At 42.2% G+C, this 14,783-nt stretch overlaps 1 protein-coding gene across 2 annotated transcripts in view; it reads left to right on the top strand.

The window, feature by feature from the left end:
* The window catches only part of RUNX1 (RUNX family transcription factor 1), a 173,716-nt gene that overhangs the window by 115,303 nt on the left and 43,630 nt on the right, over positions 1 to 14,783 (top strand). For both annotated transcript variants that reach the window (XM_075100393.1, XM_075100401.1), the window contains exon 5: positions 7,842 to 7,946. In XM_075100393.1, coding sequence (XP_074956494.1) covers positions 7,842 to 7,946 — 105 coding nt within the window. The remainder of the gene's footprint in view (positions 1 to 7,841; positions 7,947 to 14,783) is intronic.

Raw genomic sequence — 14,783 nt, forward strand, 5'->3', positions numbered from 1 at the left:
ACAAAGCCTAAACGCTGATATTTACATAGGACTTAGACCTAAGGATACTAAAGTACAAATAATGTTCCTGTCAGCCAAATTCCTACCATGGCTTGAAATGGTGGTTTTGTGTGTTGGTAGATTGTTGATGCTGGCATACAAAAGTGACTAATTGTCTACGTTAGCTACTGGGTGTCACCCTAAGCTGACTATTGTAGGACACCCTGTCTTCAGAGACCTCCTTCTTGCCATCTCAGTCCCAAATCTCTTCACCCTAGGCCTCTTCTCCTCAGTTAGTTAATTTATGTCCTTTCCCATAAGCTCAGAGGTATTCTCCTACATGTCTTCTGCTGCAGCTCCCTTCCCAATAAATGGCCATGACCATTTAGTACCCACACCTGGTATCTCCTGTTACTCGACTGCCCCAGTTTTTTTTTTTTCTCTAAACAGAATAAATTGTGCTTTTGTGCCATCTCTGCTGAAGCATATTCACAGGAAAATTAACATGAAGGTAGTAGAAGTAGCAACCTGAGGGAAGGAACCCAAAGGAATCCAACTGAGGCCGATGCCTTGCGTCTAACACTTTAGGCGTGAACATTTCAAATGAGTGCATTTCAAATCCAAGTTTCTTAGGCAGAGAAGGGTCATCAGGTGCCTCACAGGCAAACAGCGGAGCAGCAGCAGCAGTGGCTGCACTTTTACACACATTGTCAGGCTGTCAGGGAAAGGATTAGCACAGAGGCCTCTGCAAGGCTGGAAGAGGCAGTAGACGGTATCATCATGACAGTACATGGGACTGGGAAGTGAAACTGCTCATCAGCACAGAAGTGAAACTGGCTGCACACAAACTTGTCAAATTAAAATGTAAACATCTGGCCAAAAAAAGATATAAAAATTATGGCTGTTTTAGTGAGCTGAGTCCCACCCTTGCAATGCTTGAGAATGTGAGCGATCCCTGTTTGTGCAAGGCAGAATCACTCTTCTGAGGGCTTCAGATCAAATACTAAAGGTGTTGGTTGCTACAGTAATGGATAAAATGCAGCATTCAAGCAAATATGTGATTTTTGAATTGAGCATGACACATTTCTGGGATGCTGGGTGCTGGCATTTTTTGTTTATTCCAGAAGGAAGATGTTATTTTCTTCTGAGAGGGATTTGAATGTTGGTACCCCTGTAGGACAGCAAAGGAGGAGAAAAGCGGCTTTAGGACCTGCTACCTGCTTGGACATTCTCCATTGCAAAGGGAAGTAGTGCAGGGCAACAGGTCTTGTAGCATGCCCGGTACACCTGATGACAAGGGGCATGCACAAAACATTGCCGTGCATCACCAATACGTGTCTGCTGGAATAGCTGCTGAGGGCCCAAGTTAGCTTTATTTTAACAGCTGTAAGTTTCACAAAGTATAGAACCAGCTTCTGCATCTGTTTGCTTAAATATTTTGTGTCTGCAGCTTGCAGACTTAGGGTTATGTTTTTGACTTTTGAAATAAGAAGATTGTCAGGGACTATCCTTATCACCCAGATAATGGGCTTAAGGTAAGTTCCTGCTTAGGTTGACAGTCTCTCTATTAATGTTACTTGATTTCAGTTACGTAATTTTGGTTGCTTAATACAGTGCCTATGTTGCCTTAGGTTAAATGTACATACACTTCACCAAAATAACACCTTGAAAGGATTCCCCACCATCTTCTAGCCTTCTAGCTGCGGGAATCTCCAGAGCCATGGCAGGAGAGGCAGGCAGCTCTGCTGCTCTCCACCACAGCGTTTGACCTGCTAGCTGGAAAAAAGCTTGGAGGATGGGCAAGGAGGAAAAGAGGGAGGTACATGTCTTGGTTAAGTGCTCAGTAGTGTTGCAGGGAGCTAGGAAGGAAAGGGAACAGGAGAAGCCAGCGCCAGCCACACTCCCGCAGCAGTGAGTTGCTTTTCCACAACTTACTGCAAAGCAAATTCAATAGTTCATAGCTGGGTCCAAGTTTGCAGCAGGGCCACATTTGGCCATTTGCATGACAACTTGGCCCCATATAAATCCAGAACAAAACGCCTATTGATTTAATGCAATGGAGATTTCATTCCAGGTAAGGAGATGCTATGTAAACACAGATATAAGAACTTCCTGGAGTGAGACACTCGACAGAAATGTTCAAAAGTATACCTTTATGCTGACCCAGGCTGGTTTGGCAGGAGGCAAGTGGGTGTATTTCCCAAATCTCCAACTTGACACACACTTACACCAGCAAAACATCCATGTAAATAGACAAACACATGCACTGCCCGTGCAACAGATTTGCATGGGCAGTTCTTGCATTTCTTTGGGCAATCACCTGGATTTGCTGGCATCTCCCCACGTCGCATTTATCTGTTTGGACCGTCGGTCTGTGGAGGTCAGCGTTTGTAAACTTTTTACAGCACGGTAGCAGATGAGGTGAATAACAGTTTTTTCTCCTATTTAAATTCAGTGGTATCTGTGGTGCTGATGGTAAACAAATTATGTTATTTTTTGGATGCCGCTTTCTTCAGCTGCAGCTTTTTTCTGATGAAATAGCCACTAGACCAAACATAGCAGGCAAATTTATATTTTGATTGTGTGAAACTGTCACCGGAGGCAGGAGAAAAAAGTAATCATCTGAGCACAGAATTTGTACTTGTCCAGTTTTTTGCAACTGGACATGCAACTTGAACACCTACAAAAATATTTCACTCATATGTTGAGCAGCAGTTAACCAATGAAGGGTCAAATTATGTTGGCCCTTCTCATCCTATTGATTACATTTGGAGTATTCAGCAGCTTAAGTGATAAGAATGGCAAAATTTGGCCCCTGTGTATAATAGTCGACATCTGAGAATGAATATGCGAGCGTGTGTGTATTACATCCTGCGCAGAGATACAGTCAGATATGTTATTAAAATGCAGTAGACATCTTCGCTTTGGCAGATACCCAGGAAGATGTTGTGAGAAATTGTAAAGATGTATAAAATTGATCATTGAGCATGGTTTAATAAAAGTAAGTACATAAGCACTAAAAAGTAGAAGCTGGATAAAAAAAAAAAAAGTAGTATTATAATCTTTCTTACGAGAACCTGGAAGTCTCTCACTAATAGAATAGAAATGTCTGTAATATAATTTGTATTGCATTTGTGTATTACATTTCTTATTTTTCCATCTATACCTTTTGTCCTTGTCAGCACAAGCATTCTTGGCTCCTTTCCCTTTTTTCTTCCTCTTTTTATCTAATAATTTACTGTAACAATTTTAAAAAAAAAAGGGAACTGTAGTGACACATCTGTGATCACCAGAATAAATCCCTAAAGCATAAGATAGTAATTTAACCACATCATCTGTTGGCATCCCTTTTCTCCCACCACCCACAGGTAAATTTCTGGGCCTTTAACTCCATTTTTTTCTGTCCCCTTGCGGACAAACCTTCATCAATGGAATCCATGGCTCTTTTTCGACTGAGAAAGAGGTGGATTAATATGAAGCGATAGGTTCAAGACGTGGCCGCTCTTCCCTAAAGCGTGTCTGTTCTTATTCCCCTTTGTATCTGCCTGTGTAGCCACTTATATTTTAAGTGTGCCTTCCCAGCCCCAGCCCCATCTGGTTACAACACTGCTCAGGGATGACTAAAGCAGCACACAGGAACTTCATGTGACCATGTTGTCACTTGGGATTCATTTTTTTTCCCCCTTGGCTCCTCTCAAACATTCCCAGGGGCCGTAGCTTACAAGCCTATTGCTCCCTCTAGAGCCCTTCAGTGCTGTTCTGGGGGACCACTTAAATAATCTCTCATCATGCTAGATGTGAGTTCACTGCTTGTTTTGCTTCCAGCCTCTGTCAGATGGGATGCAGACTGAATGCAGGCTTCAAGTTCCTGTATTGCAGTGTAGAGCACAGGCACAACACTGTTAGATGTTTGGGTCTTGAAGGCTGATCTTCACCATTTGCTGGTCCAGGAACAGTATTGCTGAGCAGGTGCTGGTGGACAATATCATGCCCTGTGCTTCCTCTTAAGTTCATGCAGCTTTTCATAGCATCAGGGCATCTCACGAGCAATCCTGTGAAGTCGTGAGTTGGGGACAACTAGTTTAATCCATCTGACTTTGTCTGTCAAGTCAGCAGTGACTCTTGAGGGCACTTTTGATAATACAATCTTTAGCAAATGCATCAGCAGAGTCTCTAGGTATTATTTCAAAAGTCAGTATTGTATTTTGGCCAGAAATGCTACTGTTTCCATTATTTTTTCTAGAAGGGTTCTGACCTTAATGCTCTTGCAAAAATAAACATTACCAAGCAATTTTTCCTACCCTAGTTGTCAGGGAAGACTTGATGGAAGCAGTGAGTCTTGTGCCCTGCCCTTCCCACATTGATGTCTGTGGGAAGGGTTTCCAAAGGCAGAGCACTGTCCCATAAGGAGAATTTAATCCGTGTGTCCATGAGGTGTTATGTGCCTAATATTAGGAACTGACAGGGATAGTCACAGAGAGAGCAACAGTATCTAAAGTGACTCTTGCACCCCAGAAAGGCACAGCTTGACACTGACATCATCCATCAGCCCTTCCGTCAGTGGCAAAGGCTCCCACGATGATGCAGTAGTGATTGGCTTCAGTATATGGAGGCATGGATTATAGACCCAAGCTAATCTGTGTAAGGTCTCCTGTAGATTTATGGGACTGTTTAACCCAGAGGGTCACAGATTTTGATGTTAGCCAATGGAGGGCTACATGCAGGCTTGCTGTGACTGCTAGGATGTCATCAAGTTGTCACCATGACTATTGGAGGCATCCCAACACGGCCAGTGTTTCAGTCACTAGGGAGGTCAGTCCATCACTTAGGCTTTCTGACTCAGTTTTGGTGGCACCCACACCTTTCTGAGTCGAGCAGAGACACCAAGTGCTCAGGGTAGGTCTTCTCCCAATACCTAGGAGGTCTACTTACATAGGCATCAGAAATCATGGCACCTAATATAGGATCTAGTGCTAGGGAGTCTGAATACAGCCTCCACTGACTAATTCAGTATTATTTCCACCAGCTTAGTCTGCTGCATGTTGCATATGTATGTGTGTGTGTAAGTGTTATGCAAGTGTATGTTGAAAAAAAAGTCTGTACCATGGCTGCATCATAATATATAAAAGTGAGGAGGAGACATTTATAGTCCTGCTGTCATCCCAAAACAGGTATATCCATAAAACAGCGATTTCACTAACAATACCTCTAATCTAAATCTACCTTTGTCAACCAGACACATAAATGATGAATAATGTAGAAGCTATGAATAAAAGTGATAAAACCACTTAATAAAGCTAAATGTAAATGAAACAGAATAACCAGAGAAAAAACACAGCCAGAGTTATTGGTAAGCAGCAATGAATGACACATAGGTTTATGGTTATATAGTCCTGTGGTTAACCAGTATGTGGTTAATGAATAGTCTTCTGTCAACAAGAAGTAGGCTAAGTATCTTCCTGCTGCTGCTAACCTGTGTCACAACTCTATATAGGCTCTGACATCTAGTCTGTTCTGTAGAAAATCTTGAAAGCAACTTCACCTCCCTCTTCTTCTCTGTTCTGGTCCTGTAGACTAGTAATGTGGCCACATTTTACTACACTTTGCTATTGTTATAAATTTTTTTCTGCGTTTCTTTCCTATCTGGAAAATCCACAACAGCCTTCTAAAGAAATAAATCAGCTATGTATTCTAGCAGAACAGCAGGAGCACCTTACCTAATGCATCAGCAGCTGTCAAAACAAACAAACAAAAAAAAAAACACACAAAAAAAAAACAAACAAACAAACAAAAAAAAAAACAACAAAAAACCAAACGGGAAGCAAGATGGAAATACTGCAAATTAGTGAAGAGAATAAAGTATATTTTCAAAGTCTCTTTTAGCCTTAGTGATCTAGGAGTTGTATATAATGATACAGGGAAACTATTTTTGGAAAGAAGGAGGATCTATAGGTGCCTCTTTGATATTTGTTAAGTCTAATGCTATGGGTAATAAAGTTTTTTGGAAGGAAGTTTATTGAACTTTATTAATGATGCCCCATAGAAAGATCTGTTGTGCTAGTGGAGAAAGAGCTGTAAAGCTTTACCATATAATTTGGTATTTAAAGAATCCTTGGTCTGGGTAGATGTAGGACCCAAGAGTTGGCGACCAAAGGCCCTGAGGCAGGGATCTGAAATGATTTTTGCTTTTATTGCAGTTCTTTCGATCTCAGAGACTGCTTTCCAGTGAGGATGTGGAGGTGCAAAGACACTGACCTGGGATTTGTGAGGCTTGCGTTTCAGCTTCTGTCTTGTCAGGGCTGTGATTCAGGGTTATAGTCAGGTTTAGTTGCAGCAGCCAAAGTGGTTAGCATCACTGGCCACAGGCTTCCTGTGAGATCATGGCCAAGACACTTTATCTCCCCACAGTTCCTCATCAGTAGAGTGGGGAGAATACCTCTCTAATTCACAGGGATGTGAGGAGGACAGTTTCCAGTAACAGCTATGTGTATGTGCTCCCTGTGATGTTGATGCAGACCATTAGCACCAAAGCAGGAACTGCATTAAGAGAAGTATTGAATTGCAAGTGAATGTGCATAGGGAGGGGGGAAATATTGCTGCCAGAGGCAGGCTTTATATTTACATTTATATTTAAATTTAGACTTATTTATATAGATAAAAGAAGCAAACAATAAAAATGGTAAGTCTTAGAAGGAAAGAAACTCAGCAGGGCTGGAGCCAAGTGGTAAAATGAAGCAGGCAGATCTATATGGGAAAGCCTGCACACACGAGCCCAAAGGAGGAGAACCTCAATTTTTGTACAGCAGTTCCTGGTTACCTAACTTGAGGTGATGTCCCTTGATGTCTCTTACTGATAACAAAGATTCCTGTCAGTATCTGAGTCCTTCATGATGCTCAGATAACTATGCTAAACCTGCTGACAGGCAATGTTTTTTCTGTTGCCCAGGCCAAAGCCACAATGAATGTATATATGAGGCCTTATCAAAGATGCAGAATGTTACTTTTGTTATTTAAAAAATGCCTGAAGTAAATGCTGGCATTGGCCCAAAGCCAATCCAGGGGTAGCACGATCTGAAGGCATTGCAGTCACAAGTGGATACAAAACTCTCCCCAGCAGCCATCAAAACTAGTATTTTTCCCAACTTAGAGCTGTGGCACACACATAAAAATTTTAAAAAGGCTTTCACAGTTTTCTTACTGAATAATAGAGAAACTAAGCATAATGCTCTGCTATGTCTTCATAAAATGTTTTAATTCTCTGTGGACAAGCTGTAGGGAATTTTTTATTATTATTTTTTCCATTCCCTTGTTTCTTGGCATTGCAGTAGCAGATTATTTTTAAAGGGTTCTGGTTCACAATATGGAATTGATCTAATGCTAGCTTCAACCACAAAGCGTGGGATTTTACAATCTGCCTGGGGGATCTGAGCACCCACTTCTCTTTAATTTTAACAAGCGCTGTTGATCAGATTCCCTTGGCAGTTTTGGAAGAGTCAACCACAATTTCTAAGCCTCTCTGAACTAACACCCTTTAGAAAGTACAGATAACGTACCAGCAGTCATGTAGATCAGATAAACTCTAACTGTTAGGGGTAACCTCCTTTTTTTACAAGCAAAGTGTAGATCATTTAAATATAAATTAATTTTTTTTTTCTGAAAGCTTTGAGTAGTTGCCAAAGAGGGAATGCATCCAGCACCAGGCAGTTGTGAGGTTATACACCCTGCTCTTTGGGGTGTATCTGTCTTCAGATACAGACAACTAAAATGTATTAGTGTGATTTGGTGTGTTTGAGTGCTATCTGAAATGAGGAGTACACCTTTTCTCAGCACATATGCTCAGTAACACTTTGTTCCTGTTGCAGGGAAAAGCTTCACGCTGACTATCACGGTTTTCACGAATCCACCACAAGTAGCCACATACCACAGAGCCATCAAGATTACGGTGGACGGACCTCGTGAACCCAGAAGTAAGTGAGCTAATGACAGCATTTGCAGAAGGCTAAGTTGATGGTTTCTTATAGGGGTTCATCACCAGCCTCATGGAATGCAGCAATATCCAATGCATTGGAGCAGTGGGTTTTAAGCCAATGCTATCCTATGAATGGTTTTAATCATGCCTTCCTGAAGCCTTATTTTTCACGGGTGTCGAGCTGATGTAGAATATGACTTGCATTGGATTTCTAAAGTGTCTACCCAGGGATGACTTGGATCGTACCCAAAAGCTGACAGAAGGGATGCTGGTAAAAGGTGGGCAGCATATACCTTACGCATCATTTCTTGCTAGTCTTGCCTTTCAGATGTTAGGAGGATTTTAAAGCATTGGAAACCAATATGTCATTGATCTAGCTTCTCACGCTCAGCCACCCTGCAAAAATAAAGAAATGCCTGAGAGAGGACACTGGCTTGCTGCCTTGTGGAGTTCACTGTACCTCATGCTATCGTATAGCTTAGGAGCACCCATTTTCACAGACAGCCAATCTTTCCTCTTTTTTCCGTTTCTTTTTTTAAGAATCAATTACAAGGAGGAATTGGATTGTTTGATATCTCCAGGGGAATACCTGCACCTTTCACGCAGGTGGTTGGTTTGTTCGGGTGGCGAGGGCAGGCTGTTTTGTCTGCGGGGTGACGTGAAGGTGGAGTAGATCTGCAAGTGTAGATGCTTCTGCCTCTGCTACACCGCCTGTTACCAGAGGCAATCATTAATCTCAGTCGCTAGCCCAAATGGGGCATTTTCATATTTTTATTGAAATGCCCTGATGTAAAATGAGGTTTGTGGTTAGTTTCTTGCACTCCTCCCTCACTTGGCATGAGTTCTGGCTGTTGCTTAAGTGGAATTGTCCCGGGAGAAGAGAAGAGCAGTCTTCAAACACCCACTAGAGAATAAGACTCGCAGCTCGGGATTGCTTAAATGAGGCGCGGAAAGAAAAGAAAGGTTTGAAACTTCAACTAAAAGAGCTTAGAAAACTCATGTCTTGCCTGTGCGTTCTCTTCTCAAGCCTTCATTTGTCTGAGTTGCATCATGATGCTCTATGCATTTAGTGGAAAATGTGACCTATATTTTTTGGATTTGAGGACAGACTTCAAAATAAATACTGCTATTGGGGTAAGGCTTCTTATTTAGTTAGTTTGTTTTCTTTTTTAAATTGTGGTTGAATTGTCCCTGAAAAATATCCCAGGTGAACCAGGCAGCTGTGCACATAGAAAAGGTATATGTATATGCAAGTTCCAGATTTGCATATGCAATTACCTGGGCATGTTCCTGGTTTGCAGACAACAAATAAGCTTTAGATTTTTGAATATGAGTCTGCTAGAATGGTAAGAAAGAGAATAATCCTCCAGGCGTACCTACTGTTTTAAATCAATTCTTCAGTTGGTATAATAGTTAATATTTAATAAGGGTTTACATTTTAAAAAGGAAGTAGAGATATAATACATACTGAAGCAACATGTACATTCCCAACTCAAATGTATGTAAAAGCTTCCTTGTAAATAATTTCACTTTGTCGTAGGCAAATCAGCTGCATAGTGGAGGAGGCTTTATGCGTGCCAGGAGAAGAGGTCAGACTCCCTCTGCCGTAGGAATGCACAGCTCCCTTTATCGCTAAGTCATTTGTGATGCAGCGAAGAAGGGATTATACTCCTTTCATTTGTAAAAGGGCTGCAAAGTCCTTTGGTTTGACTTCTTACCAAGGGTTTCTGAATCGCAGCGGCTATTGCGCTCAGTCTGGTATCTCCTCTCTTCTTTATACCTTTGACTGAGATACGGATTGGCCTGAAGTGATACACCCTGGACTGTGAAGGAAAAAAGAAGTGGTACCCAGTGCATTCTCCATTCTGAGACAGTTCTGGTGGGTTTGGGCTATACGTTTATTTTTCTATACTCTCGCTTGGCGGGTCTATCCTATTTTGCATTGGTTCAATCAGATCAGTTACATGTGTAGCCTGTACAAAAATAGATTGCAGGGCTGTTACCTGCACAAACTCACATACAGGATTTGTGGTTAGACATACCGAAACATGCACACTGTGTACTGGAGGGAATTAAAATTATATAGGCCTTCTTGTATTGAGACTAGAATCAAAATAAAAAATGCTAGATTATAGTGTTCCTAGTTTCAGTAATCGATATTTGGAAACGTTTATGCTTACAGATCCATGACTCACTTGCTCGCTTGAGCTAAAGGAATTACAGAAATACTGAGATGTCTTTTCTAAGATGTCCCAACTCAAAAGAAATCCATGGAATATAGTAATGGGAAGAAAATTAGATACTGCTGTCTTACAGAGATCTAGAAAAAACATTTGGAAGTCGAAAACCATCTCCAGCAACAGTTTTTCATCCATTTACTTTAGAATGATTCTCTCAAGAAATGCTGGAAGGTAAGGGGCCGTTTCTGCAGATGGAGGTCACCCGAGGCAAAGGACAGAACTTCACGCCAGGATGATTTTTAGTGAACTTTATAGGACATAGAAATACCATTTAAAAAAAAACTTTTAAGATTTAATAACTTAAGAAATAATAGAACCATTTTCTTTTGTCTTCAGAGAATGACAGACCAAGAGCAGTTTGTGAGGCAGAATTGGACTGGTTCTCAAAGTGGGGTTTTTTAATGCAAAAGGACAGCCTCTTCAACTAGACCTGCTTGGGGAAAAAACTTAAAAATTACTACAAAGCAGGATTTGAAGCCATTTTTGGAAAACAGAAGAATACTCAGACCAAAGGCTCGAAAAGCACAGACTTTTTGGCTCACTCTGATGTGTGGAGGTGTCACAATAGGTGATGATAACATGGTGTCTGTTATCACACATGCACACCTTCACTCTCTGCGCAAAGTTCTGCAGACTTAGGGTTCTTGCACATCACATTGTACATTTGGTCGCAGTTATTGTGATGGCCAGGTCTTTGCCTAGCAGCATATTTGCCTATGTAATAACCAGATTTGCATTTACAACTACGATATTTACTCTTGTGCAGGACTTACACCGTTGTCCTTTTTTTGCTGTTGAATTTCTGTCTGTGCCTATCCAGACTATACTTCCCATCACATTGTCATGGCTTGTAGAGAGATCCAAGGTACTTAAGAATCTGGCTTTTCCTCCTCTTTTGAATTTAGGATTATCATTCTCCAGCTTTAACTAAATGCTTATTTTCAAAATTTTTTAGAAAAAAGAAATAATACTGCACTGTCAGGGAGAAGGGCAAGATGACCTAACCCATCATTTTCTTCTCCAACTTCTATGATTCTATGATTCATAAAGCAATTTATGTTTTTATGAGCTAAGTCCATGGGGAAAATCATTAGCAGTAACCAGATCAAGAGTAGTGCTCCTGATGAAAATACTTTTGGTTAGGAAACTTGGTAGAAATAATATGACTCTTAAATTAAATATTTCCCTTAGGCCATTTGACCTACTGTGTACATCTGCTGAAAAATTAGGCTTTTCTTCTTTTGACTGCTTTTCTGTTTTTCTCATTGAATTGTTCTAACCTACATAGCTCTGAAAAATTCACTAATGGACTAGGTGCCTGCGAACAAGCGCAAAAGGAAAAGGCTACATGGGTTTAGCCCCAGTGGGCCTGAGAAGTCCAAGGTTAAGCTGGGCATTAAATGTGATTATCCCATATTGGATCTGTGGTTTTCCCAAATACTTTTTTGGCATCCTTATATCAAAGGGCAGGATGCTAGGGAGTGGAGAGAGAGAGAATAATATTGCTGAGCAGGATCTGAGAAGGCACTTAGAAAGCTGCTGGCCCAAGAAGTGCCTTTTTAGGGACGGAAATTTCCTTTTGTCTCCTGGCAAAGCTAGCTGTAGGGGGGTATATCTTTGCTCAGCTGCAGTTAAGGTCACCCTCAGACCCTGATCTGAAGTGGTCCCACCTCACTTGTAAGGTTCAAGGAAAGCTCAATGGCCTGTAGCTGTTCTGAAGGAAATCTTCAAACACCCCCTTGCCCAGTCTGAGGTCTTTTTTAGGGAATCCCCAAGGGCTAGTGGTGCTAAGTGCACCTGGTCTGCTTATCCTTTCCCCTGCCCCACCCAGCCTTTGCCCACAGACTTTAGACTTCCAGAGTGGCTTCTGGAAGGAGAGCTGGCAGACTGTGAGGGGCTGGCATCCCATATCCCGTGCCAGAAGCAAGGAAGACTCTGCACATGTCGGGCTGGGGAGGGATGATTCTGAGGGTTTCACATCACTTCTATCTTCAACCTTTCATGCAAGGAAAAGCCAAATAGTTCTCCAAAAAACATTTTCATCTCAGTGAGCTGAAATAATACTAAATGCCTTCACTTTTTTTTTTTTGCTTTCTGCTGCAAGTGCCTCCATCTGTTGGAAACTGAGACTAACATGTACCAACAAACAGTTTAATAACCATGAAAAAAGGAATCATCGTGTCATTGGAATAGACCCTCCATATAAATTTCAGTGGTGGCTTTTCAGATACCTCCATTCACCTGGAGACTTACAGTGCCCCAAATTACTTAGCAGAAAATGCCTAGAAGAAAAGGTGGTGTTTACAAGTCAATTGTCTATATAACAGAAATGAAATAGGGACTCTTTCTTCCTTTGCTAGCACTAGCTGCGTGCTCTACAGCACATCACATCACCCTCCCAGTATCACAATCCAGCTTTGCTAATTGCTTTTTAAAAAATCTTGGCTAAGGTACTTGCCCCTGAGAGCTTCCAATCTAAATAGACTGCGTACAGACAAAAGAAAGGGTTGGGCTGCAAGAAAGGCCGACGGTTGCACACTGCCCGGTCTGTACCTGTGTGTTTGTGTCCCCACGTCCTATTGTCTGGGTGACACTGACGTGGGTGGAATAGTCCTTAAATTACGGGTGCACTCTGGGGACATATGTAGTTGGCTTGGGCAATGGTTATATGCAAGCGTGCGGCAGCTGGGGAAAGTTACAAAACATCACTAGCTCAAGCTCACACAACGTGACTTTATGTGTTGCTGTCTCTAAAGGGGTACTGGTAGGTAGAGGATCACTGTTGGTTTCCTTTCTCTGTGTGTGTGTCTCATTGAAGGATGGACAAAGAAGAGCAAATTAATCCATTTAAATAAAATAAAGTGGTATATTATTGCAAGGGCATGCTTGCAGACCAAAGGAGCTGGTTTTGAACAGGCAGAACAGTCCTAGCAGCTCCCCATCAGCCAGGCCATCTCCACTGTCCACCAGAGTGGCAAGGGAACAACAGCCTAAAATGTACATTCTGCGGTTAGGCACATCTCCCCCCGCTGTGAAAGCTGTGCATGCCACCAGCCCATTTTTCATAATGAAAGTACACAAAGAGCGAAAGAGCAGAGAGCAGTTTGTCCCTTTGTGACTTGTGTTTTCTGAAGAAAAGTGAAGAGTGAGGGGGAAATCGGTCTGTTTCCATTATGCACGCACTTTCACACAACTACCCTGAATTACTCCAGCAATATAGCATTGGGCCTTCTGGCTTAGCACAGGACCGTGTAGCACGGGAGCATCACATAGAATAGGACCACCTGACACTGGATGTTAAAAGTTCGGCTGCAGAACAGGACCAGGGGTCACATGTCTGGATGCACTCAGCTCTGCAGAGCACCCACAGGCACCTTCGCAGCTCTTGGGTCCCCCATGTCCCAGAAAGACCTCTCTCTGCTTCACATCCCAGCTGCTCAGCAAGCACCTTCTTCTCCACAAGGGGATGGTGGAGCAGCCTCCTTGGGGCAGGGGCAGCTTTGTGCCAGGGTTGCCCCCCTTGTAGTGGCTGGCAGGACTGGCAAAGTACCATCCTGTTGTCTGAGGTCTCACAGTCCCCTCACCTGGCCACCCTGGGGGAAGGCTGACTGGAAGCAGGAACCTGAAGCAAAACCTATATACATGAGTGGAGATGGAGAGACCCACACACTCAAGCAGTCAGTTTCAGACTGGAAATCATACAGCAGGCACACTGCCCATAAGTTGAAAAGACCAATGAAAGCAAAGACCAGTAGCTGCTGTAAGTACCCCATTGTAAATATCCCTCAGTGCAGGCAAGATGCAGGCAAGACCTGCCTTGGCTACCCACAGCTCCTAAAAACAGTGCCGGTTGTTCTCCATCAGATGTGCAAAGGTTTATGAAATTTATAGGAATGCTTGGCACTTCCTGGTGCAAGAGTGATAGGGGGGTTCCTCTTTGTCCTACTCAATAGGTAGGACCTCAATAGGTTTTTAATATCAGCATCCTTGAGGTTTCATGGTGCGGATGTGTCTTTTCCATCTGGAAAAGATGTAACAGGTTTCTTTCCCCTGGCATTTATCAGTCCCACTGCTGAGTCAGTTAGGAGAGTTGATGTTGGGTGATGTGAGGTAGGGAATTAATTGCTTTAGTTTAATAAAATTGCCAAATACATGCAATACAAAATCTTGTGTCAAGATTGTTTTTCTGGGAGTGCTCATATATATTTGCTTGCCTAGTTATTTTGCTGATTTTCTTAAAGATACACAGAAGTGTTGAAAAGACAAGTTCCTTCCTCACATAAAGCAGGTAAACAGGAAACCAGAGCTGCTGCAGTGTGGGCTAGGAATGGCAGTAAGACTGACCCAGTCCTATAGAAATTATTTCAATTCCCTGTTTTGAGTCACTCGATCCCACACAACTCTCCTTGAGCCCCCCCTCCCCGCCCCCCACCGAATTAGTGTGATTTAAAATTGAGAACAGGTAGGTATTTATTTTTAATTTCTTTCACTTTTTCCATCTTTGTCAATCTTTCAGGTTTTGCACTTCATTGTTATATTGCCTAGGGGTTGAATGGCTACAAAGACGGTGGTGAATATTTTTAAGTGTTTACTTG

This window comes from Phalacrocorax aristotelis, chromosome 1 (assembly GCF_949628215.1).
Source record: "Phalacrocorax aristotelis chromosome 1, bGulAri2.1, whole genome shotgun sequence".
In the NCBI taxonomy this organism is placed as follows: domain Eukaryota; kingdom Metazoa; phylum Chordata; class Aves; order Suliformes; family Phalacrocoracidae; genus Phalacrocorax; species Phalacrocorax aristotelis.